The 23,840-nt window shown below is 40.1% G+C and overlaps 1 protein-coding gene across 3 annotated transcripts; it reads left to right on the top strand.

Annotated features, from left to right (window-relative positions):
* NADK2 (NAD kinase 2, mitochondrial) lies at positions 1-23,840 on the top strand. 3 transcript variants are annotated; one of them, XM_061469509.1, is made up of 12 exons: positions 1-435; positions 9,062-9,150; positions 9,246-9,334; positions 10,796-10,877; positions 12,196-12,279; positions 14,568-14,704; positions 15,732-15,810; positions 18,127-18,270; positions 20,383-20,438; positions 20,518-20,571; positions 21,020-21,143; positions 23,073-23,840. In XM_061469509.1, exons 1-12 carry the CDS (start codon positions 130-132, stop codon positions 23,209-23,211), a joined length of 1,383 nt encoding a protein of 460 aa, XP_061325493.1. In that variant the 5' UTR covers positions 1-129; the 3' UTR covers positions 23,212-23,840. The 3 variants fall into 3 exon arrangements, with proteins under 3 accessions (XP_061325493.1, XP_061325494.1, XP_061325495.1); XM_061469510.1 differs by having other exon boundaries at positions 18,175-18,270; XM_061469511.1 differs by lacking the exon at positions 20,518-20,571.

Here is a 23,840-nt window from a genome sequence, read left to right on the forward strand (position 1 = left end):
GGGGCGGGGTCGCACGGTGCGGCCGTGCCATGTGTGCTGAGCGCCGCTCGGGCGCGGAGGCCGCCTGTGAGCGGGGTAGCGGGCGCCGGGCAGCGCTGCGCCCTCCCGGGCGGGCGGTGAGCCGGGACCATGTCCTCCGCGCTGCGCTTCTTCTGCGGCTATTTCTGCCTCGCCAGCCGCGCGGCCGCTCGCCGGTCCCTGCTGCTCTGCCAGCGGGCGGCGGGGCTGTCGCTGCTCGGCGGCACTCGCCGCCGCCTCCTCGCCCTCCGCGGGCTGAGTCCCGCCAGCGGCTCCGCGGCGGCAGGGCAGGGGGTGGCGGCGGGCGGCGGGTTCCGTCCGTCGCGGGTGGCGGTGGTGGTGAAAACGACGCGGTACGAGTTCGAGCAGCAGCGGTACCGCTACGCTGGGCTCTCCGAGGAGGACCTCAAGCAGCTGGTGAGCAGCGGAAGGGGGCGGCTGTCCCGGTCTGCCCTGGCGCTGCCGCCGCGGGGCCCCCGCTACGGAGCGGCCCGCCGCTGGGCAGGGGTGTCCCGAGCGGGCCTGGGGCCTCCCCCGGCCTTGTCTGGGGGCCAGGGCTGGTGAGATGGGGCGCGGCAGGGCGGCGGTGCCGGTCCTGCCTCCTCCCCAGGCCCCAGAGCCCGACCTGAGCTGGCGAGGAGAGCGGTGCAAGCAGCGCCGCTTAACTGCCCTTCGTTCATCTGTTGCAAGCTACTGGGGGATTTGTGTAGTAAGTGTGTTTGGGTTTTATCCTCGGAGTGATTCCAGCAGCCTTCAGAAGGCTCCAGGCTTTTCTTTCTACTATTTTAGAGACGTGCATTCTGAGGAAAGCACCATGTTGTGAAAATCCACTCTGAGACTTGGAAAGGAATCATTTCCTTCAGCTCCTTTGCACCCCATCCTTGCGTCGCTTCCTCACTTCATCCTTAAGATATTTGTCTAATAACTTCTCTAGTTAAACAGACAGATCTCGCATTCACATCCATCTTGTCTTGCTACAGTTTTTAGAAAAACCTTTTTCGTTAGTCGTTAGGAAGCACTCAGTACAAAACCAAGTGACTGTTCCATTAATGAAGGTATACAAAAGAAAGAGTTAATAAGCACACCCACTTTTCATAGCTTCATCTCCACCAAGCTCAGTGATACCATCCTCCATATACCCTGTGACTCCCTGCTTCAGGTGCTCATCTGCCGCTGGTACCTGCTTCACTTTGGTTGCCAGCAGTCTCTGCAGGCAGGTCATGATATCATATAATTGTCTTTATTCTGAGTAAGCCCGTTAATTTGGGTCTGTCTAGTCTGTGGTCTCTTACAACTGTAAATGTTTTAGACCACTTTCATTTGCAATGTTAGGATTAAGCTTTCAAATGTTTGTAACTTATGTAACAGAGACAACAGCTTTTATTGTGTAGCTTCAATTTGTAAAGCACTAGAATAAAAAGTACAGTATCTAAAGCGAGGTAGTTCTCACATTTTTCTGCATACTTAAGTTGATCATCCACATTCTATGGAATTCCTGTCCAAACATTTTTACATGATTTGGAAAGCTCTCTAGTCAAATTTCCTGTAGGCACCAAATTTAATGTGGAAACATCAACCTGTATTCTTATTCTTATCTACATACAGGTTCCTGTTGCTGATATGTCCCTGTGCTTCTGTTCATACGGCAGCTGTGGAGTAGCAATAACCCTCTCACAGTTCATCTCTCTGAGCCTGCCTTTCTGTCCTCATTTAAGCTTGAGGAAGCATTTCTTGCTCTTTAATACCGGGAATCAGTTCTCAGTGCACAGAGAAAACCAAGAAAAATGAAATGGCATTTGGTCACCTTTCCCTAACTGGTTGTGTACAGGCAGGTCTGGGACAGTGAGTCAGTGAGCTGTGTTGTTAGTGCTGTATGTCCCTAAAGGTGCTCTCAACTGAATGCAGTGATAGCTGCTGTTTCTCTTCTCACAAGAATGCACATTTTGCATTATTGGCAACATCTAGAAGTCTGAAGATGCCTTTAAAGTAACTGAATGCACAGTGTCTAATTGTAGTAGTTGCAGAAACACTGTATAGAGTTTGTCCTTTAGGAGAGACTTGCAGGTGTAATTCTCCATAATTGGAAGAATTCTAGAATGTTTATTCTAGCACTGGTGCTTCTTTAAATCTAGTTTTCCCCTGAAAATACCTCAATGTGAGGAATTGCAGCAATAAAATTCATAGCAATGCCAGGTAGACAAAGCCTAACTTGCCTAAGTACGTGTCTAGCAATATTAAGTTAGGCTGCTGCCATATGGGTGGGAATACAAAGATTCGTGCAAGAACACACTGTAAAGCTCTTCCAGAATTGTATTTTTGAAATAGGAAATGAGAGAGTGAAGAAATCCTCCTTACTGCCTGTTTCTTTTTCAGCTGACCTGTAAGAATGTGTTTACATTCTGCTGGGACTCCATCTCACGTTTTTTCCCCCTCAGGCTTTCTGTGCTGATGGCAGCCTCGGTAATTATTAGGTGAAGGTTCAGGAGACTCTTACGCTCTCTCTTGTGGGCAGAGATCACTTCCTAGCAGAACGATTGCTGAAAAGTGTCCTTCCCCCTCTGTGCCAGTCCTTTGCAGGCAGCCTGGGAGCATGGCAAGGAGAGCGATGCATTCTGCCTCCTGAGGTTAGCTGCACTCTGTGCTCCCTGTGTCCCTGCTTCTCCTGGGGAGACTTTAAGAAGCTGGTCCCAAGGCTGCTGGCCTCTGAGAAATGAGGTCAGATGCTGCCCTTGGACGTGCAGCAAGTCCCTGTTGCTACTACCCTGAGCGATGCCCAGTTTATCCTAAACATTTGTGAATTAAAGGGGTTGTGAGTCTTGGCATTTGGGCTCAGTCACCCAAATGGCTGTGCAGAGGGCAGGGTGGAAGTCAAGGCTCATGTGAAAGTCTGCAGTTGGGATAGTGGCAAAGAATGAAAGCCAAGTGCACAGGAAAGGCTTGGCTCACCTTTCTGTTTGCTAACTCAGTTTGGTTAGGTATTTAGGGAAGATGAACGATTTAGCTATCCAAGCATACTTTAGATACAGTTTTAATTACCTTTGGAAACGTCATGTCAGATTAGAAGTTATGTGGTTTTTGGTCTTAATTGAAGGAAAATGATTCAGTTTGTACCATAGCTGATACTCTGTTGTGGCTGGTTTATGTGTCTGTTTGGAGTGGGGAGGGAGAGAAAGGAATTGAAGGCTTGGCACAAACTTTGGTTCTTTTGGACCACTGCAGCAAATTGGCAGGGTTGGTCATCTTAGAAATGTGAATTCATACAGCTTTCTTGAAAACTGGTATCTGTATGGAGAAAAGGTAACCTGTTAGCAGGATATTGCCTCCCCTGAAAAAGGTCCAGCGTGAACTCATTTTCAGTGTAGGGCACCAACAACATACTGAGCGTGGCTGGTCAGGAAGGATTGCCTCTCAGGAAGTTGGAGAGCTTCAGTTGAAGCTGGCATGTCCTTGTATACCAAAATAAGACCAAAGAACTGTGGAGCTTGTTCCTTCTGTGGTGTTTTTCTGTCGTAAGAGGAGTCTGGAAAATGATGGAAACAAATAAATGGGTTGTAGTAATTCCTTTTTCCATGACATTTTTTTTTTTTTCTAGCCCACCGTTCCAATATACTCAGCTATACATAGCAAAGAGATGTAAAAGTAGGGCATTTCAGTGTACATGAATTAAACGTCATAGATTATCTCATCGAGCATCTGGTACTTTATATAGCTGAAAAAGGCTGCTTTTTGGAAGTGACTTTAGTATTGGTTTTATGTGCTTAAAGAGTTGTGTTTATGACATTATTTGGTGCCCTGCTGAATTAATGAGAACTGAGGGTTGCACTGGGTTTTGGAAACCTGCTGCAGCAGAGTTACTGCTCTGTTTATAGTTAACACAGCAATTTTCTCTGCATTTGCCTTTGAATTACAATCTTATGGTTAAAATGGCAATAATACTTTAATGTGGTAGATGAAGAATGAGAAAATAGTTTATGGCATTTTTACTTTTGTTCCTATATAGGTAAAGCTCTTGCCCCCAAGCAGCATTTCTGTAAAGCTTCAGGAACATAATATTGCCAGTTTTGTTTACCAAGTGAAGAAATTGTTGATGTCGGCTGCTACAGAAGTAGTGGCATACAAAATGCTACAATATGCAAAACACTTCATAATCATTATAGCAGATATTAAGGCAATATTTGAAAGGCTGCTCTAATGAAAATGAAGGGTTTAAGTTGCTGAAGAAAATGATGAGGAAAGTATAAGGAAAAAGAGTTTTCTAGTTAAAGCGTCCCACTGGGTCCCTACAGAACAAGGGGTGACATAGCAAACTGATAGAAGCCTAGCATATGGCCAGGAGCAGTAATGGGAACAGTTCTGAGCAACTGAGAGCTCCTGCTTAGTACATCAGTCAACAGTAGACAGGCAAAGTGTTAGTCAGGTAACACCAGCCTTATCTTGGTTTTACAGTAGGTAGACCTACTGCGTTGGTTAACCTACCACATTTTTTATAAGCAAGCAATTAATGGCCTGTATGGTATGACTGGATGCGTTTAATGCTTCTAGTGCAAAGGCAGGTAGAACACACTTCCTGTTTTACGAAGTTTGAGAAGTTTAAATCAAGCCACTTCTGTGAAAGCATAGAATGGTTTGGGTTAGAAGGAACCTGAAAGATCATCTAGTTCTAGCTCCCGTCATGAACAGGAACACCATCCACTAGACCAGGTTGTTCACAGCCCTATCCAGCCTGGCTCTGAACACTGCCAGGGATGGGGCAGCCACAGCTTCTCTGGGCAACCTGTGCCAATGTCTCAGCACTCTCATAGTGAAGAACTTCTTCCTAATATCTAACCTAATAAATCTATTCTCATTTTAAATCTATTACTTCCTGTCCTATCACTACGCTCTGTGATAGAGAGTTCCTCCCCATGTTTCTTGTAGGCCCCCTTTAGGTACTGGAGGGCTTTTACAAGGTCTCCCCAGGGCCTCCTCTACTCCAGGTTGAACAAGCCCAGCTCTCGCAGCCTGTCTTCACAGGAGAGGTGCTCCAGCAAAGCTGTTTCTAGTTCAAAATTTAACACTTTTGGAAAAAAACATTTCCCCATATTCCTGTTAAATGTTTGTTTCTTTTAAAACTGAGAGCACTGACTTGTCTGTGCTTGGGGTATGTGGTTAATACAGAGTGACAGGTTTTGAAAATACAGAATTTTTAATAGCGCTGCGCACTGCTTAGAAATGGTTAGATGATTATACTTGTAGTTGTCGTAGTATTTTCCATTGCTAGTTTAAAATTCAAACTTCTGTGTTTAGCTGTTGCTCTCTAAATCCATTTATTTGGTGACTCTTTGTAGATATTGGGTAGGTGGGAAAGCAGTGATGTGTTCTTGTTTTCCTGCATGTGTAGCCAAGTTCATTGTGGAAATTTGTGGAAGTAATCATTTCTAGATCAGTGCTTTTTATTTCACTCTGGACAACATCCACGTTGCTGTTTTGAGAGAGCATACTGTTTTATCCTAATGCTTAGGTTAGCAATGCCAGTGAGACTTGGCTACGACTTTTCCCTCTAAATCAAGGATCATAATCCACATATGTGGACAACAGTGGGTGTTCGGATATTGCTTGGCTTCAGGTTGCTTCTATATTTGTGGTTAGATGCTATGTCCTCATTGCACAGCATTGTTCCTGGAGGGCCAGCATTGCTTGGGGTCAGCGGACTCAGAATTCAAAGCCGATGGGGTGAGACTTGCCAGAGGTCAGGGCTGAGACTCCAGAGGAGGGCGGTCAAGTCAATGTGTTTTGCCTAAATGACTGTTAAGGGAGCTCTGTGGGAAACAACTCTTTCACTAAAAAAGGATTCAGGCCAGAAGATACAAGAAAAGATTGTTTGATTGTTTTGGGCATTCAGTCTAGATCTTTCCTCCTTCAGGCTCCTAAGGAAAAATAACTCCCATCACAGAACATGTTCTGCTCACCTGAGTGTGTTTTCCAATGCAAATTCTTCTGGCAGCCTGCTTTGCATTTCATTTCTGATGTGAGGTTTAAGGATGCTACTAAAGTTATGCCTGAATGTATTTTTGGCCAGTTTGTCCCTATTTTTGTATGCTAATGTGCTTTTAGCTAGAGTAGCTGTTGTGTATATATTCATGTGTTTGATTTTACAGTCTTGCGTGCTATCGAGGTCAGATTAATAGGCCTAAGTCTCCACGAATACTTCTGCTTTTGTTTGCTTTTGCTAATGCCACCCATAGCTGACTACCCTTGTGCTGTGATGTGACATTTCCTGTACGTTTTATTCCTAGTTTTTCCTGTTCTGGGAGCCTCAGCAAATGGGACTCCATAGCTAATGCTGTGTTTCCTGTGTGCTTATAGACACATAGCCAGTAACTTCGATTCATCGTTACTTTCAGTTTCCTTTCTAGTCAAGAAGAAATCACATAACCTGCATTGCAGGGCTCCAGACCTATGTGTGGTCCTTCATGTAGGCTTTTAAAGCTTCAACACTGAGAAATGCCAGGTACTCCAGTTTGAAGATTTAGAGCTCTGTAGGAATATAATTTTTGTTTTCTAGCGCTCGTCTAGAAAGTAAGTCTGCAGTCTGGCAACTTCTGGAAAAGGCTCAAAAGCCTGTGAGAGATTCATTACACTGCCTTTGCTGTGAGATAAAAGATCTCTGACCAAGCTGAAAGATAGCATGCTGACAAATTAGCCAAATAAATGAGCTACATAAAATTGCAAGATGGGGTTTGCAGTTTTCATTGTGTGTGAAATAGCCTGTAGAAGTAGCAACTTGACAAACGTATGCTGCAGCAGCAGTTTGCATATCAGGTGCTTATGTTTCATTCACAACAGATAGTTCCAGAGAAAGCTTGAACGGGAACTCTGATTTTAGTAACATGGTTGATTTTTTTGAGATTATTTGCTGTGGGTTTCTTGTTTTTTTCTGGTGGCAAAGCAAGGTCAATTTGTGCTTTCAATCTGCAACTGAAAATCCTTCTTGTAGCAAATGAAATCTGTGGTGCTCAGCAGCAGATATTGCCTGTGGGATGTGAATACCTTCTTTTCTCCACTCCACTTTTTCCTTTCTGCCCCAGATGGATCATGAGAGGCCGACAGCAGACCCAGCAACAGGTAGTGCTGTACCTGGTCATAGCCTTGTGGTCTCTCTTCCTCCCCCCAGCAGCACAGCAGCACAGTTCAAGTTCCCAGTGCAACACTACGTTCTGTGGCAGAGCAAGAGGTATATGGACATGTGCAAACATTGTAGCTGGGGAGTAGAAACAAAGGGTTTAAGTGTGTGAGGCACTTAATGTGACATGACACCCCATACCTTAGTAAACCAGTATTAAAAAGCTTAGTAAAGATGACCTGAAAGCTTTGTCTGGATGTTTTTTCATCACCCGCATGTTTATCTGTGTGACCAAGGACAGCTGACAGCTGCTCCCACTGCCTGCCTGTAGTGCTGTTGGTGGCATCCCGGCAAAGTCTGTGAGCCCCTCTGTTGGAGGTAGTTTCTTGGTCCCAGCTGTGATAGCACCTGAAGATTTTGTTCTGCAAGTTAATCTTGCAGATTCTGCTGGACAGAACAGCAATACAACTCTAGAATGGCCAATTCCATTCTTTATTGCAATTTCTTCAGCACTGAGTCTGTCTTTGTGCTTAGCTCATGGTTGGATTTCTTGACATCAGAGGGTGTCAGATAAAGAAAGATTGCATTTGTTGGGTTGCAGTTAACTGTAATTCTCATATCCTGGCAGTCTTCTACCCTTTGCTATGGAGTTCTGTGTTGCGTGTCTATGGAAATGGGGTTAGATGAGGCTGTGTGGCACCACTTTCTTTTGGGAAGGGTATGCAACTTGGAGTAAAGGCACTTGAAAAAATTGCTGGAAGTGCCTATTCAAAGTTTCTGGCACAGATGAATTTCTCTACACAAACACTAGGAGAAGTTTAGTTTCTGTGATGGTAAATTGGTTTTAACGGGTTGGAGAAAAGAAGGCGATGATTGTAGAAATTCAGGCTAGAAGGAGCCTTAGGAGATCATCTAATCTAGCCTGCTGCTTAAAGCAGGATCACTTTTGTTATGAATATATGTTAAACTCCTTTTGCTTCACATCCTTTGCATTTCCCTTTCTTCTTGCTTGACCTCCATGCAAGCACATATTTGGCAGTCCCAGCCCCAGATGAGCACACTGAGGTGAAGAATGAATGCATATAGATGTTGGCCGAATTACTCGCACAAACACCTGCTGCTGCTGCTGCTGCAAAAAAAATCTAATCTTCAGCCATCAGTCTCCTCTGCCTGCTCAGAATTGTCTATGTATGCAAAACCGCAAAATATTTCCATGGTCTAACAAGTGTGTCAGGATTAAGTATTTAAATTCTCTGGATTCCAAGAAAAACAAGGCTAGAAAGAAACTGCTAAATGCAGTTTGTCTTGTTACTGGTGAGAGTTTGCTTAAAAAGCCTGGTCTGTGATCCAAGGGACAGTGTCAAATGTAGTCTGATAGATTGTCCTTAAGGTTTTTTGACAGGGGAAATGTCACCTTTGTCAGCCCTTGGCAGTCTTCTGTTTTAGCTCAAATACGATTTGAAGTCTAATGCTCTACATCAAAGATTCTTGTTTTCATAATTATCATTCCTGTTGCTTTTTCTGTTGTTCTCTTTCTCTGTAGCAAAATATTTGTAGTTCTTAATTAGGTAACTATCTGCTTGCTTTTAGAACATGACAGGAGTATAGTTAGTATAACTGTTGATGTACATTTACCTACTCATAGATCTTACTTAGCAGATTCAGAGAAAGCAAAGTGTCTGAAGTGGTGTAATAGCATACTTGTTTTTAAGGGCTCTACACAATTATACAAGGTCTGTGATTCTTGGCTGCTGTGGCCATGTAACTCATTTAATGAACTAGTCAATGTAAGCTGGCTGGAATGTATGTAGGGATGTAATGAATAGAATGCTTATAAAATACATGTCTCTGCTGAGATGAAATACATGCTTATTTATTGCTTCTTCTCAAGAGCACTTACTGTAGTGATTAAGGTCTACAAAACCAATTTGTGTCTTACAGCTTGCCTTGAAGGGATCTAACTATGCTGGTCTGCTGGAGCGGCATCGCATTCATACAAAAAATGTGGAGCATCTTGTAGACAGTTTACGGTAAGAATGAGAATTTCAGCCATGGTGCAGCTCTCCATGGATTGTGTAAAATAACAAAAGGAAGGACTCACTCATACTTTTTCTGCACTTTGCAGGAATGAGAGGATAGAAGTTCGCCTTGTTAAACGTCGAGAATATAATGAAGAGACAGTTCGGTGGGCAGATGCGGTTATATCAGCAGGAGGTATGACTCTATAAAAGGAAAGCATTAATTTCAGTATACACAACATATGTAATCTTTTTTCACAGATACATTTTCCAAAAATATTTTGCAGTGTGTGAAGCGTCTGAGATACGCACATTTTGAAATCTAATTGCTTATCTAATTGTCAGGAAATGTTACAAAATGTGATGGTTGTGGCCATCTTCTCTAACTGTCAGGTGTAAAACTGTAGGACTAGGAAGTGAATCCCAGCACATCGCCACTTTGGAAATGCTTGTTTTGTGTATAACAATATAAACTGTGTGATTTACTATAGTTTTCAACCAAAGAGGTTAAAATACTTGCTGTCATCCAATCATAACCCTACTCTTTGGTTTGTGGAGACTAACATACTGCCTTTTCCTTCTCTTGGCTCTAACTGTCTTTCTTGCTTTCACACTTAATTCCAGTGGCTGGAGTATCTAGTTTGGTGGTAGAGGTAATAGTATGCAACTACTGAGCAGCCTGATAGAGCTTTTTCAATGAACCAACAGAGCAACTAACGTGTTTATTTTTAATGTTGTTTTGCAGTAGTTCATTCAGTGTTATTTTTGTGATTTGCTGCAAAAAATGCCCAGTGTGTTCCTGGTCTCTAACATAATGTTCAATCTTTTGTGGCACTGCTCTGCCTTTTTCTCCTCCTCACTGGGTCCACTTTGCCCTTAGCTACTGCTTACCATGCAGAACAGGTAGAAGAGGGTATGTGCATTCCTGAAGCATCCTAATACACTCCTGTATATTTCAAAGAACTCCTCTAAGGTGGAGATGAAAGTGCCAATGTGACTGTGGCAACATTTGTCATGGTTGTGAAAAAGCCAGTCTTAAGAGCTTGCATCTTGGTGCAAAAACTAATTCAGGTTAGTTGTCCTAGTGTTTACAGACAGGAAAGAATACCAGTATCTGCAGAAGCTAGTAACACTTAAAGATTTCTACTTCACAGTTTTATCCAAGACTTCTTTTCCAAGGGTGGCTGTTTGGGTTCAACTAAGACCTTTAAATTGTGTCTTCTAGAAGATCCGCTGAGATAGAACTAAGTCCTTGGTTTTGTGTGATTCACAGTAAAATTTGGTATTGTTTCCTGTGTTCCGTATCTTTGATTAGCAGTACTTTCTAAATTTATTAGATCTCTTACCAGCTGATAAACATACAAAAATTTCCATAGATCTCTTTTCAAACTTACTTCTGCCAAACTCAGCTGCCTGTTCATGTATAGCTGTTAAATAAGTTGTAAATTTTCCAGTCACATTTGCCATGTTGGAATTCAGTTGTCACTGTTCTACTTTAAAAAGTCCCAGTAGTTTTGTGTTCTATTTTTGTGCAGCTTACCTGATCAATTGTGGAGATAAAGGCACACAGTGGTAATACTGCAGTATACCCGAGACTATTTTGTTTGTGATCCTAGAATGTGAAGAGAAACTAACTTTAGTTTTGGTTTATCTGTAGGTGATGGTACAATGTTGTTGGCTGCCAGTAAGGTCTTTGATAAATCCAAACCCGTGATTGGTGTAAATACTGATCCTGAAAGGTAAAACCACATTTGGGAAAACAATGCTTTGTTTAATATCAGGCACAACATGCATCTATTTTATGGTGCATGGAGACATGCTTGTAGCAGTTGGCAGCGTAAATAGCTGTTCCAGTGGATTGCGGATATCAAGTGAACCTGTTGTTTTAATAGAAAAGTTTCCACAATGAGTTACCCGTCTCATCTGAGGGGAAATTACATCGTATTGAATAAGCATGACTGTGTTAAATTGCCACACTTGTTTCCCCACAGCAGTGTAACAACACTTGCACCTAGTTAACTTGTATTACTAACCAGGCATGGCAGTATAGAGCAGAGAGAGGAAAAGGGATGTAACAAACCAAACCAAATGTGTTTCCTGAGCACACAGAAACCTGGCTTCTTTATGGAGAAGGTGGAGCCTATTGGAAATCCAGCAGGGCCTCAGATTAAAAAGTTTGTTTTGGCTTCTTCTTGTAAACAATGTCATACCTCAGAGAATGCAGTCTCTTCAGCCAGTTAATGGCATTTAGTTGTCCTATTATAAACTCCACAAAAGTTGCATCCACCTAGCCTAAGATTGATTTGGGCAGGTGGATGCAGTGTATTAGCACTGCCTGGTTGGTATAATCTTCAAATGGACTCAAGTAAAACTCAGAATTTACTGAATTTCTGTCTGCTGAAATTTTCAGATTTATGTTTCTGCTTTTGACGTTGTCAGTTAATGTAACCTTAGTAGATAAGAGTGGTGGACAAAGGTTTGAATTCCTTCCATACTCTTTTCCTCGTCCAAAACTTTTCAAATGCAGTGGATACATATTTTTACAGTGTCAAGCCTGAATAGCAGGGTTCAAATAACAAGCGCCTGCAAGTTATCAAGTGTCACTCATGACAGGGGAGTAGTATTTTGTCTCCTGGCTTTGATGTGAGATTTTTTTGATCTTAGGAATGTTGCCTACCTGTCTTATGTCACTAACTTGTGTGTAAATAGAGGAAAGTTTCTTCCTAACTTGCAAGATTTATTGAGCTTGAATTCCTTGCCAGAACTATGACGATAGGAACTATATTAGTACCTACCTATTTCTGCAGGATTACTAGTTGAACAGCTATTTTTCAGTGGAAATGTGGGAGAAATATGCTGTGTCACACACATAGACCATGGGAGCTGAAAGAGGTTGTATTGTTGCTGCTGTGCTATTTCTGTGAGAATAGCATAGGTTCATAAGGGTCAAAGTGTAACTTTGCTTTATGTTGGAGAAAGAGATGTTTATTTTGTTTTTTAAAGGAACCAAACCTTAATAGATACCCTACCATTTTCATTGTCCTTTTTTGCTGCCAGATCGGAAGGTCACCTATGCTTGCCTGTGAGATACACACACTCATTTCCTGAAGCACTACAGAAGCTTTATCGTGGTGAGTTCAGGTAGGATTCACTGATCTTTGGTTTCCCAAAACACATTGCGACTGGAAAATACTTAATGATTATGAATTCTTAAGAAACAGATAATGCTTAGTAAAATCTTTATGCCTCAAATTTTAAATTCTGTATAGATGTTTACCGTGCTGAAAGAGGGTGTGTGAGTGAGATTGGAATACAAAGGATAAAATTGACTGGCAGTTACAGCAAAGACTTTTGTCATGACCTTCAGTAATTGATTTTCTTTTCTGACTTAGCAAATTCATAAATGAGGAACTGCATTCTTGTAAATGGTATATTGATTTACATCCTTTAAGACTCAAAAGCATATGTAATATAGTTATGGGCCATACTAATAGAAGCTGATGAAGCCTATATGTTTAGGAAATGGGCAGTGTTGCATTTGGGTTTTTGGTGATTAAGGTAGAGTGGCTTAAATTCTGTTGACAGATCAAGTGTAAGGCAAAGCTTTTTTTTTTGTGCTGAAGATAGCTTGATGTTTTCAGTACAAGATATTCTTAAAAGAATCGCACTGGAATTAAGAAACAACCTGAATTTTAAAGGACAGACTAAGGAAGAGGTTTTTATTAGCTATTTAAAGAGATATTGTTCTGTGGTATATTAACATTCCAGAATACTTTTATGACTGCAAACCATCAAACAGAAATAAGTAATTCATGTGGAATGTATTGCAGTTGGGTTTTGTTTATACTTCCAGCACATTTAATTTGTATCTTGAAGCGTCACTGGACTTATGCCAGGGTAAATTCTGAAATGAGGTGAATACAGTAATCAGGATCAATTTTGAGTAACTGAAGGAGTTTCAGTATGTATTGTTAAATGAAAAGGTACTTTCAATTTGCATATTCAGAGACTTAGAAAACAGAGGCTTTTAACACTATCATGCTAAGCTGCATAGGTAAAGCTGGTCCAGGATCTCCCTGGTTATTTTTCCAGAATAACAGGAACTGATGTTTTTGAGCAGGGACCTGACTGTTTCACTTGGCAGTTCTCAGATTTATATGGCCCTAAGGAAACTTTAACATACATGGGTAACTGGATTAGCCCATCTGGAAGAGCTTCTGATGGCTCAAGAGTTATGTAAGGGCAGTGAGATAGCAGAGACTGGAAAAGGGAATTGTCTTTTCATCTTATCCTTGAGGTGTCAGTGCAACAATATGTGTAAGCAGTTACCTTGTAGTCGCATGAAACAGCCAACATTGCTGAGTTACAGATTTATAAAGGACAAGCTATGTTGGTTTTGTTTCGAGGGTCAGTGGTGTAACAGGATCTCAGAGTATGGGTATTATAGGAGTCCTATTTTCTAATTTTATAAGGGTTTTGTCATGTTCTAGTATGAGTATTGTAAGGAGGCTAGCATAATGATACTCATCACATGCTGTCTGCCTGAATTTCTAAAAGCATACTTTGAATCTAAGGGCAGATAGGTAGTTATACTAAGGATGTGTTGAATAAGGCAATACCAGGATGGCAATGAGGAAAAATGAGTAATCTAGTCATATAAAGCACAAGTGTTTCTTGTTGTAATTTCAGGAAACTTGTATACTGTCATCCAGCTGTCAACGTGTGAACTGGGAAAAGATGTGCTCATAACACTTCCTTGTGATTTGCTTTCTTAATCAAAACTAGTGTTCTATTTTGTTTTATATAATCTCTTAAATTGTCAGAGGAAAAAATTAATTGATCCCTCCTCTAGAAGAAATAGGAAATCTGAATTGTTGTATGTTAAGGAAGAATATTTTTTATATCATTCTCTTTCTTAATTTGAATTCTTCATAAGTTCCAAGGCTAGGAGAGAGTCTTAAAATATGAGGATACTTGTGGCCCTTACGTGTGAAGGGGTGGTTAGAGTTGTTTTTCTGGATATCTACAAAAACAAACAGAAGAAGGTAAAAATACACCATTTATTGCTGCATAAATTTCTGAGAGTTTGTTGTTCTCAAAATCACTGCATCAGTCATGAACTCATAAATTAGGATCACATGTCTAAAAAGGTGAGCTCTTATGTATAATGTTTGAAGACTACTTTTGGCCAGTGTGCTTTTATTTTACACACGCAAAAACATGAGCTAGCAAATTGGTAAGTGTAGCATATTTACATTTTAGTATGAGTAATTTCCTGAATCTAGAAACTGTAGTGGAATCTATAGAACTTGAAATATGACTTTGAGTATATTTAACTTAAAGATGCTCTGCTCTGAGAGTGAAGACTCTGGTCCTAGTGTTGTAATAAATATTTCATCTACTGACACCAATTTCTTCTCCTCTCTAAGGTGGCAATGGCGGCAAAGAATCCGACTGTATCTTGAAGGAACTGGTATTAACCCAGTCCCTGTAGATTTACATGAACAACAGCTAAGCCAAGAGCAACACAGCAGGGCTCACATAAATGAAAGATTCCAGGATCAAAGTAGGTTAAAATCTGACAAGGATATAATAATTTTGCTATGATAACTTGGAATGGGAGATAAGTATTTGTAAGAGTTGAAATATTTGAAGTCTCATTGCTGTATTCGAGAAACAGAGACAGCTGTCATTAGCTGAAGATCCAGATTAAGGATTTTTAGAAGGGAGTATTTTTGTTTCTATAAGTTTATTCTGGGCTAAACTCTTAGAACCAGTTTTCAGTCTTAATAGTTAATTTAGAGATGTTTTTATGTAATATTATCTGCTGGCAGAATACCTGAGGATTTGTTTTTAAATGCTGTCTCTTGGGGTTACTGTAGACACCACATGAACATTTTACCATGGATTTAGTTGCTCCACACTTAAAGTGTGTTAGTGTACCTGCACGCATGCTCTTAACTTGTGCTACATTTGATAGGCTACTTTGCAATTGAAAAAGCTGGTCACAGACTGTCAGAAAGCAAATGAGAAATTAGAAGTTATAGTTAGAAGTGAGAATTTCTCCCTGGGTAAATCTTCCGTCATCAGACACCTTTGACAGTTTTCTTTGTCATGGATTGAGGATGCATGATTCTATCCTTAACCTGTGTCTAGCACTTTCTCACTGAGAGGTCTTTTGTCAACATGAACAATTTGTTAATTCCCCTTAATTACCCTGTGGTATAAAGTCTGATTCCTTGAACTTTATCAGAAACGTCTGTTAAGTTACTGTCAGTGAATTTAACAAGGCTAAGTTACTGGCAGAAGGCTTCAGTCTGTCTGGTTACTCTGAGTTTTCAAGGAAAGTAATGTCAGGACACAAGTATTGTCACCTTATTGACCTTGGTTTGAATATCTGTAGTCTCCAGTAAAGGACAAGGACTGGCTGCAGACTAGATCGGTGAAAAATTGTGTCCTTGAAAAAGATGGAAGACTATGTCTGGAGTGCAAACAAAGGCAGCAGAATGTGTCCTTCAGTGAGTTGTGAATTGGTTTTGAATATTTGGGGTTTAGAGCCATGATTCAAAACTGTTAATATTTTATATCTGCAGGATCCGACATTTCTGGTCCACATCTTTTACCAGTGAGAGCCCTCAACGAAGTCTTCATTGGGGAATCTCTTTCATCCAGGTATGTTTAATTATTTGTTGTTGCAGTAAGGCACAGTTGACTTAATTTATTTTTATGACATAGCAATGAACAATCGATCATGTCTTTTCTGTCAAATTTCAGTTCTAGTCCATAAATGTATTGTTGGTGATTACAAAGTGTATTTTCAGAGATGTAAGTGCAGTGATGTTAATTTGTGGTTTTCTACCTTGCTGTCTGGCCATTCTATCATCTTTCCTTATTCCTGGCTATTTGCTTCATTGGTTTACTCCTTTCCTGCTTTGTTCTTAGGAAACGAAATACTTTCACTTACTATCTTTACAGTGGATTGGAGATTTAGTTGTCTGTGCTTAAACTGCCTCATGCATCTCCTGTTAAGTATCTTTTCATAAGCTTTTAGCCTGACCAAGCAGAAATAGTTTTTAATATGACCAGGTACTGTTTTCCCTGCCTCTCTGTCATTAGAGCAAAGGCATCAGCCTGCTTTTGTGAGAAGCTCTGTTATTGTGGGAAAATACTTTTTTTGTTGTTTTATGAAGTTAGTTTGAATCAAATCCTGGTACTGCATTATCCAGCATACCTTTGGCTGTCCTTTCTGTCCTGAAGATCAGTGTATTTCTGCCAGTAACAGGAAAGCTGTGAACAATATGGCTCTGTAGGAAAGGAGTTAAAACATGATCCTTGGTCAGGATTTGACCAAATTTACTTGTATCTTCTATCTCTGTCCCCTTTATTCTGCATCTTTAAAATCCAAACCAACCTAAGTTGTTTAGAGTAACATTTTGTTGTTTGTGCAGTGCCTGGGACACTTTGATTGCTGCTGGAAACAATATAAATGTTCCATGAGTGCTTTATCTTCCAGCTGGACTGCAGCCTCAGATGAGCAGAAGGAATTAGTCTCAGAGATAGAAACTTTGCTCTCTATTAAGTTAAACCTAATTTTATCAAGATTTTTAAAGGTTTCCTTAACACACAGTGAAAGGAACACAAAGCTGCTTCCCAATACTTTCTAATAGCCCTCTTCTGAGTGTCAAAGATACATTATGTTCTTTGGTTCCAGTATATTTAAGAAGCATTTAAGAGCACAGTGCGTGTAGGAACAAACCTCAGTAAGAGGACCTTGCACTTGAAGAGTAAATAATGATGTCACTCAGATGACTTTTCTGTAAAGCATGAGTCTGCTATATATTAAGACAAAATAACTGTAGGTGCTTCTTCCAAGGTCTTACTCTGCATGTTAGTTAAGAAAACAAGGAAACTGAAGGAAATGGAGAGGGAAAAAAAACAAACTGAAGTTTCATACCCAGGTTGCAAAAATTATCTTAAACTGACTTAAGCTGTGCACCTGCATTCGTAATTTGCTTCCAGTTCTTTCATCTTCCCATGTTCTCAAGAGCAAGTATACAAAATCTCCTTGGTTACTAAGAATCTAAACTGTGACACCAAATATTCAAGAAGTGTATTTCCTAGTTGATCCGGACTTAAATATTCATTATATAAAACAGCTCAGTAATGCTCTTCTACTAAGGTGAAACTCAAACATACTGAACACAGGGAATATAGTGTTTTTCTAAGATGGTATCTTAATCTGAAGACTACATCATACTGTTTGAATTAGGGACTTATGAACATCAACAGCTTTAGTTCGTAAATATACTCCTGGATGTTCTGAAGTGTTCAGAGACTGGTCTCTCTATGCCTAACATTAGAAATCTGCTGATAATATAAGTAATACCTTGCAGAATTATGATTACGCCCCAAGACTTACTACATCTGAGTTTTATGAAGAATTTGCCCTGGAGAGAAATATAAGCCTTCCGACTGTTGTAAAACTAAAACTGTTCATCACTGTAAAACATCACAGTGGATTTTTAATTACTAAAGCAATCAAGGATTCAGCTTGAAACCATTTTATTACTTGCTGATGATGGAGTACCTTACTTCTTAGTGTTCCCTCGTATAATTTTATGAGACCAAATCACAGCATAAACACAGGTTTTCAGTAGTTCAACAATTACACAAGGAAGTTAATGTATTTATAGTCTCATCTGTAAGTCCAGCAAACCCTGCTGGACTTGAAGCTGCTGGAATGAAGCTATTCCCTAATGAACCACAGAGGTTTTTGTGTATAATTTAATAGGAAGAGTGGCTGTAGAAAAACTGCCACTGTTCATGCTGAAAATCACTTTTGTCCATTATAAAAATGCTGTAAAACAGTGAATCAAAAGTGGCTGCCAAATGGGAAGCACTGCAAAGACTATGAAATTGTCCAGATTTGAAACTAGCTGCTCTAAATTTTTATGTCCCTGATAAGGCTGTGTGTTCTGTCTTATTCAGGGAGAACTTTAAATCCTGCAAACCCAGTTTTAAATTCTCGCTTCATAGGGCCTCCTATTATGAGATATCAGTTGATGATGGTCCCTGGGAAAAACAGAAGAGTTCGGGACTTAATGTGTGTACTGGAACAGGATCGAAAGCATGGTAAGTACATGTTGCTGCTTTGATATAAAACTTCACTTCAGATAAGCTAGATGGACCTATTTTCTTGAAGCATTTTGTCCATTCTGAGACTCTCCTGAGCTATGACTAAGTTAGTGCTTATATTCTAATATTCTCACTGCTGGTATGGTCCAAAGCTGTTTCTGGGGTATGAAAAGAGCAGAGCACCCCTCATTTGTGTGTATGGGAAGAGTTGAAAGGGTGAGCAGCTGAGGCATTGAGATAGAAGTTTACCTTAGGTGTAATTTTGGTGGAAGAGGTTGCATGCCTCTGAGATGAATGATTGGGGTGGCAAGGGAAAGAGATTCTGCTCATCCTTGCAGAGCATATTGGAGGGATCTCTGGACTGCTCTTGTTGGCTAAAATTAAAATGCTTAGATGAAGTAGTATGCAAAACTTCTAAAAACCTAACCTCTAACAAGAATAGGAAAAAGTGTACTTGGAAACAGATTTAAGTGTTCTCTGGCACATTTGCTGTCAATTCTCCTTCCAAGCCTCTTGCCTGTTTGAAATTTAATTAAAATGGCACAGTCTCTTTGCCAGAGTTTTCCCCTTAAACAAAGACAGCATATCTAAGCAGATCTGTGCTAGCTTAATCAGAGGGCTAAATTAAACAAGCTACGGTACTGCTTTTAAGTCTAAATCAATTTAGTTTTGAGATTTCAGAGACCTGTACAGTGAGAGCCTCTTTCATTTGGAAGTCTGACTGTGCTTGTAGTTTAAAGTTGTACAACAAATCTTGGATTTATGTGGCAGGCTAAGATGAGCTAAAACTGAAGCTTTTAATGAAATTCAAAAATGAATAGTCATGTTGTAACCATGGTTACTGGGTTTTACTCTTCATTGTAATTCAGAATTTTGTATTCAGTCAGCATAACATAGTCCTGGAGGCTGCCAAGGATGAAATTGGCACACTGCTAGAGTAACTTTCCTAGTGTTCAGTACCTTGGGACTGTATGATCTTAGTTCAATGCTGCTCTGGATTTCATCTGCTCATATACTCCCTACTGAGCAATGCCAGAACCAGGGACCAAACTCCAGGGTTGCCCATCTCCGCTGCTGTAATCAGTGTATACTGATGGATGTCTCTAAACTGCGCCAAGCCTCAGTGGAGTGATCTTCCTTAGCCAGCGTTTTAAGGGGTCTCCTGGGATTTCAGGCTTCAGACTGAAATGCATCTAAATATCCAAGTGCTTCCTTCAGCTGCCAAAACTTGCATAAAAGGATATCTAGTTGAGAGAGAGAACAGTGTCAAACTGCATCTCAGTTTCTTGCTAGCATCTGCTCAGGCTTGCAGGTAGGCAGTAAGTGTAAGAGAAGGAGTCTCGGACAACCACCCTCAGCAGTTCTGTAGTCTGTTAGATATACAGTGGTTGTCTGTTGCAGTCTGAAGTGGTTTGGTGCCATGACAGAAGTATTTTTAACCTGTATTGAGACCTGGGCACCTGAGATGTGCACAGTAATGCTATACAGAAGCTGTGATTACCTAATCCCAGTGGAGCTTGGGCACAGGACTTTTGTTGGAATTCAGACTTAGTCCAGACTGAGGTTTTATGCTGACTTGCTTTGCATCCAAATGTGGCAAATGCAAAAATGCCTGATCTGACAGTTCCTTTTTTCTATACACAGATTCTTGTGAGATTAAAGCCCACACCTTAGGATATAGAAAAAGAGGCATAATATTTGTAAAGAAGTGTTGGGTCCCATAAATAAGAACTAACAAAAGGTATTAATCAGCAAGAGGTGAATAGAAGGGATAAGAACACACAAAGTCTGTAAAACTGTCATGCAGTGTGTTTTTTAATGGAGACTTAAATCAGCAATTATTTGGGTTTTAAGGCAGGAGGATTATTGGTAAGGATACTACATCCTGTGTGTCATGCTGCTCTTTCCTGAAGAATTACCTAAAGGTTTATTAAGGTTTACAAAGCCACAGGTAGATGTAAAACCAAGAGTCCATTTAAAGGTTTTGTTTTATTTTATTTTATTTCTTTCTTCCTGATGTTGAACATAGTTCTTTATGCAAGATTTTTTGTTTTGGTTTTCTCCCCAGTTTTACTGTTTAGTAAACAAGACGTGTGATTCTCTGTCTAGGTCCTATAATATTAACAAGATAGCACAACAAGCTGTTGAAGAGATCCTTAATATCGGTGAGTGAACAGTATGGCATTACTCGCCAAGCTTATATAAACACGTATCTAATTGGGTCTCTTTCTTTTGGCTTAACAGCAAAAAAGCAAGGAAGTTTGAATATGCCATTGAACACAGAACTGGTACAGAAAGGTTAGTGAAAAAAAGATTTCTTTAAGGTATTTTAACTTTGACCAGTTAATTTTGTTTGTACTCTTAATACTGCTTTCAGTATTTAGTACTCTTGCAATATTAGTATTTCTTGCAAACATTATTTAGGCACATTTGGTGAAAAATGTCTGACTCGATATGAAAGCACTTACTTAGACTTTCATATATATTGATCTTCAGGAGAATTTCTGTTCTAAGATTAGAGACACATATTTAATCACCTGAAGAGAGCTGTTGAGTGTCATGCAATAGAATTAAAAAGAATTTTCTGAAAAATTAGTTTTTAATTTGCAGGTGAAGGCTATTAAACATATGTTGAGACTCAGTATTCCATCTTGTAAGGGAAGCTGCTCTTTCCTGGAGGATTGTGTATCTCTGAGAATAACTGATATTTTCAGGAAAAACTAATGCATGATTTCTCCGTTTACAGTAACAAATGATTACAATGAGTCCTTGGTCTACAGTCCAGAAGAACCAAAGATGTTTTTCAGTGTTCGAGAACCTATTGTAAACAGAGTTTTCTCAAGTAGCCGGCAGCGTGGCTTCTCTTCAAAGTAAGTGTTGGCTGTAGCAGTCACTGAAAAGGCTTCATTCTGTGTATTTGCCAAAGTAGGAGTAACCTGGGAGTTTCCCTTGAAGTGTTTCAACATCCAATTTGTGTTGTGTTTTGATTGCCTTGAGTATTGTTCTTAAAACAACAGGAAGAAAATGTTGGCAGGTTATGTTATGCCTTTTTAATGTTCAATCCATTCATAATCTTACAGAATAGAAGAATCTCACTGTGCCCACTTTTGGGTGAGTGCCATTTCCCTCAGTACGTCATGCAGGCATTGACAAGCTGGAGTGAATTCAGGAAAGGGCCAGTGAAATGATGAGGGGCCAAAACACATGATCTATAAAGGAGAGGCCTGGATGAGAACACACTAAGCAGAATGGATCCAGTTGCTATCTTCAGCTACCAGTTGATGGTTACAGAGGAGTCAGAGTTAAACTCTTTTCAGAGCAAAATAGGAGGCAACAGCCATGATTTCACAGGATGAAATATTCTGACTTAGAAAAAAGGAAAAATATGTCAGAGTGAGAATTGTCAAGCAGTGGAACAAGTTGCCCAAAGATTGTGCTATCACCGTCCTTGGAGATACTCAAAACTTGCTTTGGCAAGGCCCTAAGCCATCTAGTCTGCCTTTGAAGTAAGGGCTGCTTTAAGTGGAAAGAGGGACTGTATGCCCTTCCAAACTAAATTATTTGTCATTTTAGCTTATGTGTGAATACCTGTGAGGCACATCTTCCCATTTTTTCCTTTTTTAAATAGAATTTGCTGCCTGTTATAGTTGATCGTTAGCTCTTGATACTACACATCTCCCCATTGCTGTTCTGTATCTTTTTTGGCATAGTAGATGCCCAGAGTGAAATGGACGAGTGGAACATGCCTCCAAGTTCTTCTGCAGTGTCCAGACTAGGCTGTGTTTTAGTGATGCACATGCCAATTAAGCTTTGACACTGTGGCTGTGCTTCCAAGTTTTTCATATTTGTGAAAGAGGTGTCTTCCTGAAAATTTAAGTTACTGGCTAACTGTTGGTTAAATCTGGGAGATGACAACATTGTCTAGACCAAGGCCCAAGTCAAAAACAGTCAAGCACATCCACGTAATAAGATTGCGCTCTTGCAGCTACTCTGGCATAATGACTATTGGTTCCTACCTAGCAAATTTGGAGAACTTTTTACTTACTTGCTTTCTACATATATGAAAGGACAAATTACAAAGGTTAATTTTCCTTTTAAATGTAAGAGGAAGATGCTGAGTAGCTTTATTCTGTCTTGTCCAACTCTGAAAATGCTGTCTTATAATCAATTAGCCTGAAGATATAGTAGTCAAACTCTAATATTGACAGTAAAATGCTGTTTATGGTGTTGCCTATATATGATGTTGCCTGCCAAGCATTCTGACTTTCAACTTTGTGTTTGAAATTACTTTCCCTTGTCTCTGGGAATGATTCATGTAACAAAATTAGACCATATTAATATCCAAAATTATTTGAATCTTAAGCATTGAAACTGCATGTTCTGCTTCAATTTATGGTTCTAATGTTGAAACTTTCCTGTAGAAGATTAAGTAAACAACTATTAAATGGCATCATCAGTAGCTTTATTTAAAACATACACCTAAACTACAGCTTTCACAATATCAAGTGTTACGTTACAGGCTGTCCTGAGCCTCTTGGAGCAATAGTCTCCATTTGAACAAGTCCTGCAGTCCTCTCTGGACTCTTTGCTAAGTCTGCACAAAGTATTGATAGGCTGGGGGATTGTGGTGCTAGTACCATGATAAATTCTTCTCTTAAGTATCCTCCTATATGGTTACGCGTTCACTGACCCACGCTTATCCAAAAATCAGTTTTACTGTTCAGGTAAGTGCTTCTGTGAAATACTTAATTTATTTTTTTAAGCTATTTTGTGAGTACTTATTTTTTGTGTTTTTGCAGGGTCTGTGTCCGTTCCCGCTGTTGGGATGCATGTATGGTTATAGATGGAGGAACATCTTTTGAGTTCAATGATGGGGCGATAGCTTCAATAGTGATTGATACAGAGGATGCACTGTGCACTGTTCTGCTGGAAGAATGAAGGACACTAGTGTCTTCTGCTGAAACAACTTTGCATCCAGAGAGGGAACTCCTGGGGATAGACAGCACATCATAATGCTGCATTATGTTGGAAGTTGACCTTTCTGGATGCAAGAGTATTTGGAGGAAGTTTGAGATGCTTTTCATTCCTTTGGGTTAGGGAAACATTAGCCTGATTTTTAACTGTTTTTGCATCTGGTGTGAAAGAAATGTATCTGAAGTCACACCACTAACCTCAGTGAAAACTGACATTGTCACTTGTAAGGCAAACATGAAAGAATATACTTTTAAACACAGGTAGATGGGTTCAGGTATTAAGTCAGTAGCATTAAGTATCCAGATGTACATTTTTCTAGTAACAGTCAGGGACTGATGAAACTAAACCCCTTCATATATATACTTTTATAGAAAAGTTGACTGTCAATCTAGCAATTTGATGCAAGGACATATAGATTTTGGTAAATCCTGATGTTGATGTAATAGAAATGGAAATACAGACTTTTTGTATGCTTTTCAAAAATTTTACAACTTTGTAGTTTCTTACAATTTGTGACTTTTTTTTTTTTCTCTTCCAATATTTTTTTCTACTTTGTAGATTCACATCAGAAGTAAAAATCAGGTTTAATCACA

Source organism: Pezoporus flaviventris, unplaced genomic scaffold (assembly GCF_033815535.1).
Source record: "Pezoporus flaviventris isolate CSIRO_AGI_PZ_B2104156 unplaced genomic scaffold, CSIRO_AGI_Pfla_v1 ptg000057l, whole genome shotgun sequence".
NCBI classification, from domain to species: domain Eukaryota; kingdom Metazoa; phylum Chordata; class Aves; order Psittaciformes; family Psittacidae; genus Pezoporus; species Pezoporus flaviventris.

Coding starts and splice junctions, on each gene's coding strand:
- NADK2 (XM_061469509.1), top strand. CDS start 130: ATGTCCTCCGCGCTGCGCTTCTTCTGCGGCTATTTCTGCCTCGCCAGC. Junction 15,811..18,126: donor GGGGAATCTCTTTCATCCAG/GTATGTTTAATT, acceptor TGTCTTATTCAG/GGAGAACTTTAAATCCTGCA. Junction 20,439..20,517: donor TGAAGAGATCCTTAATATCG/GTGAGTGAACAG, acceptor TTGGCTTAACAG/CAAAAAAGCAAGGAAGTTTG.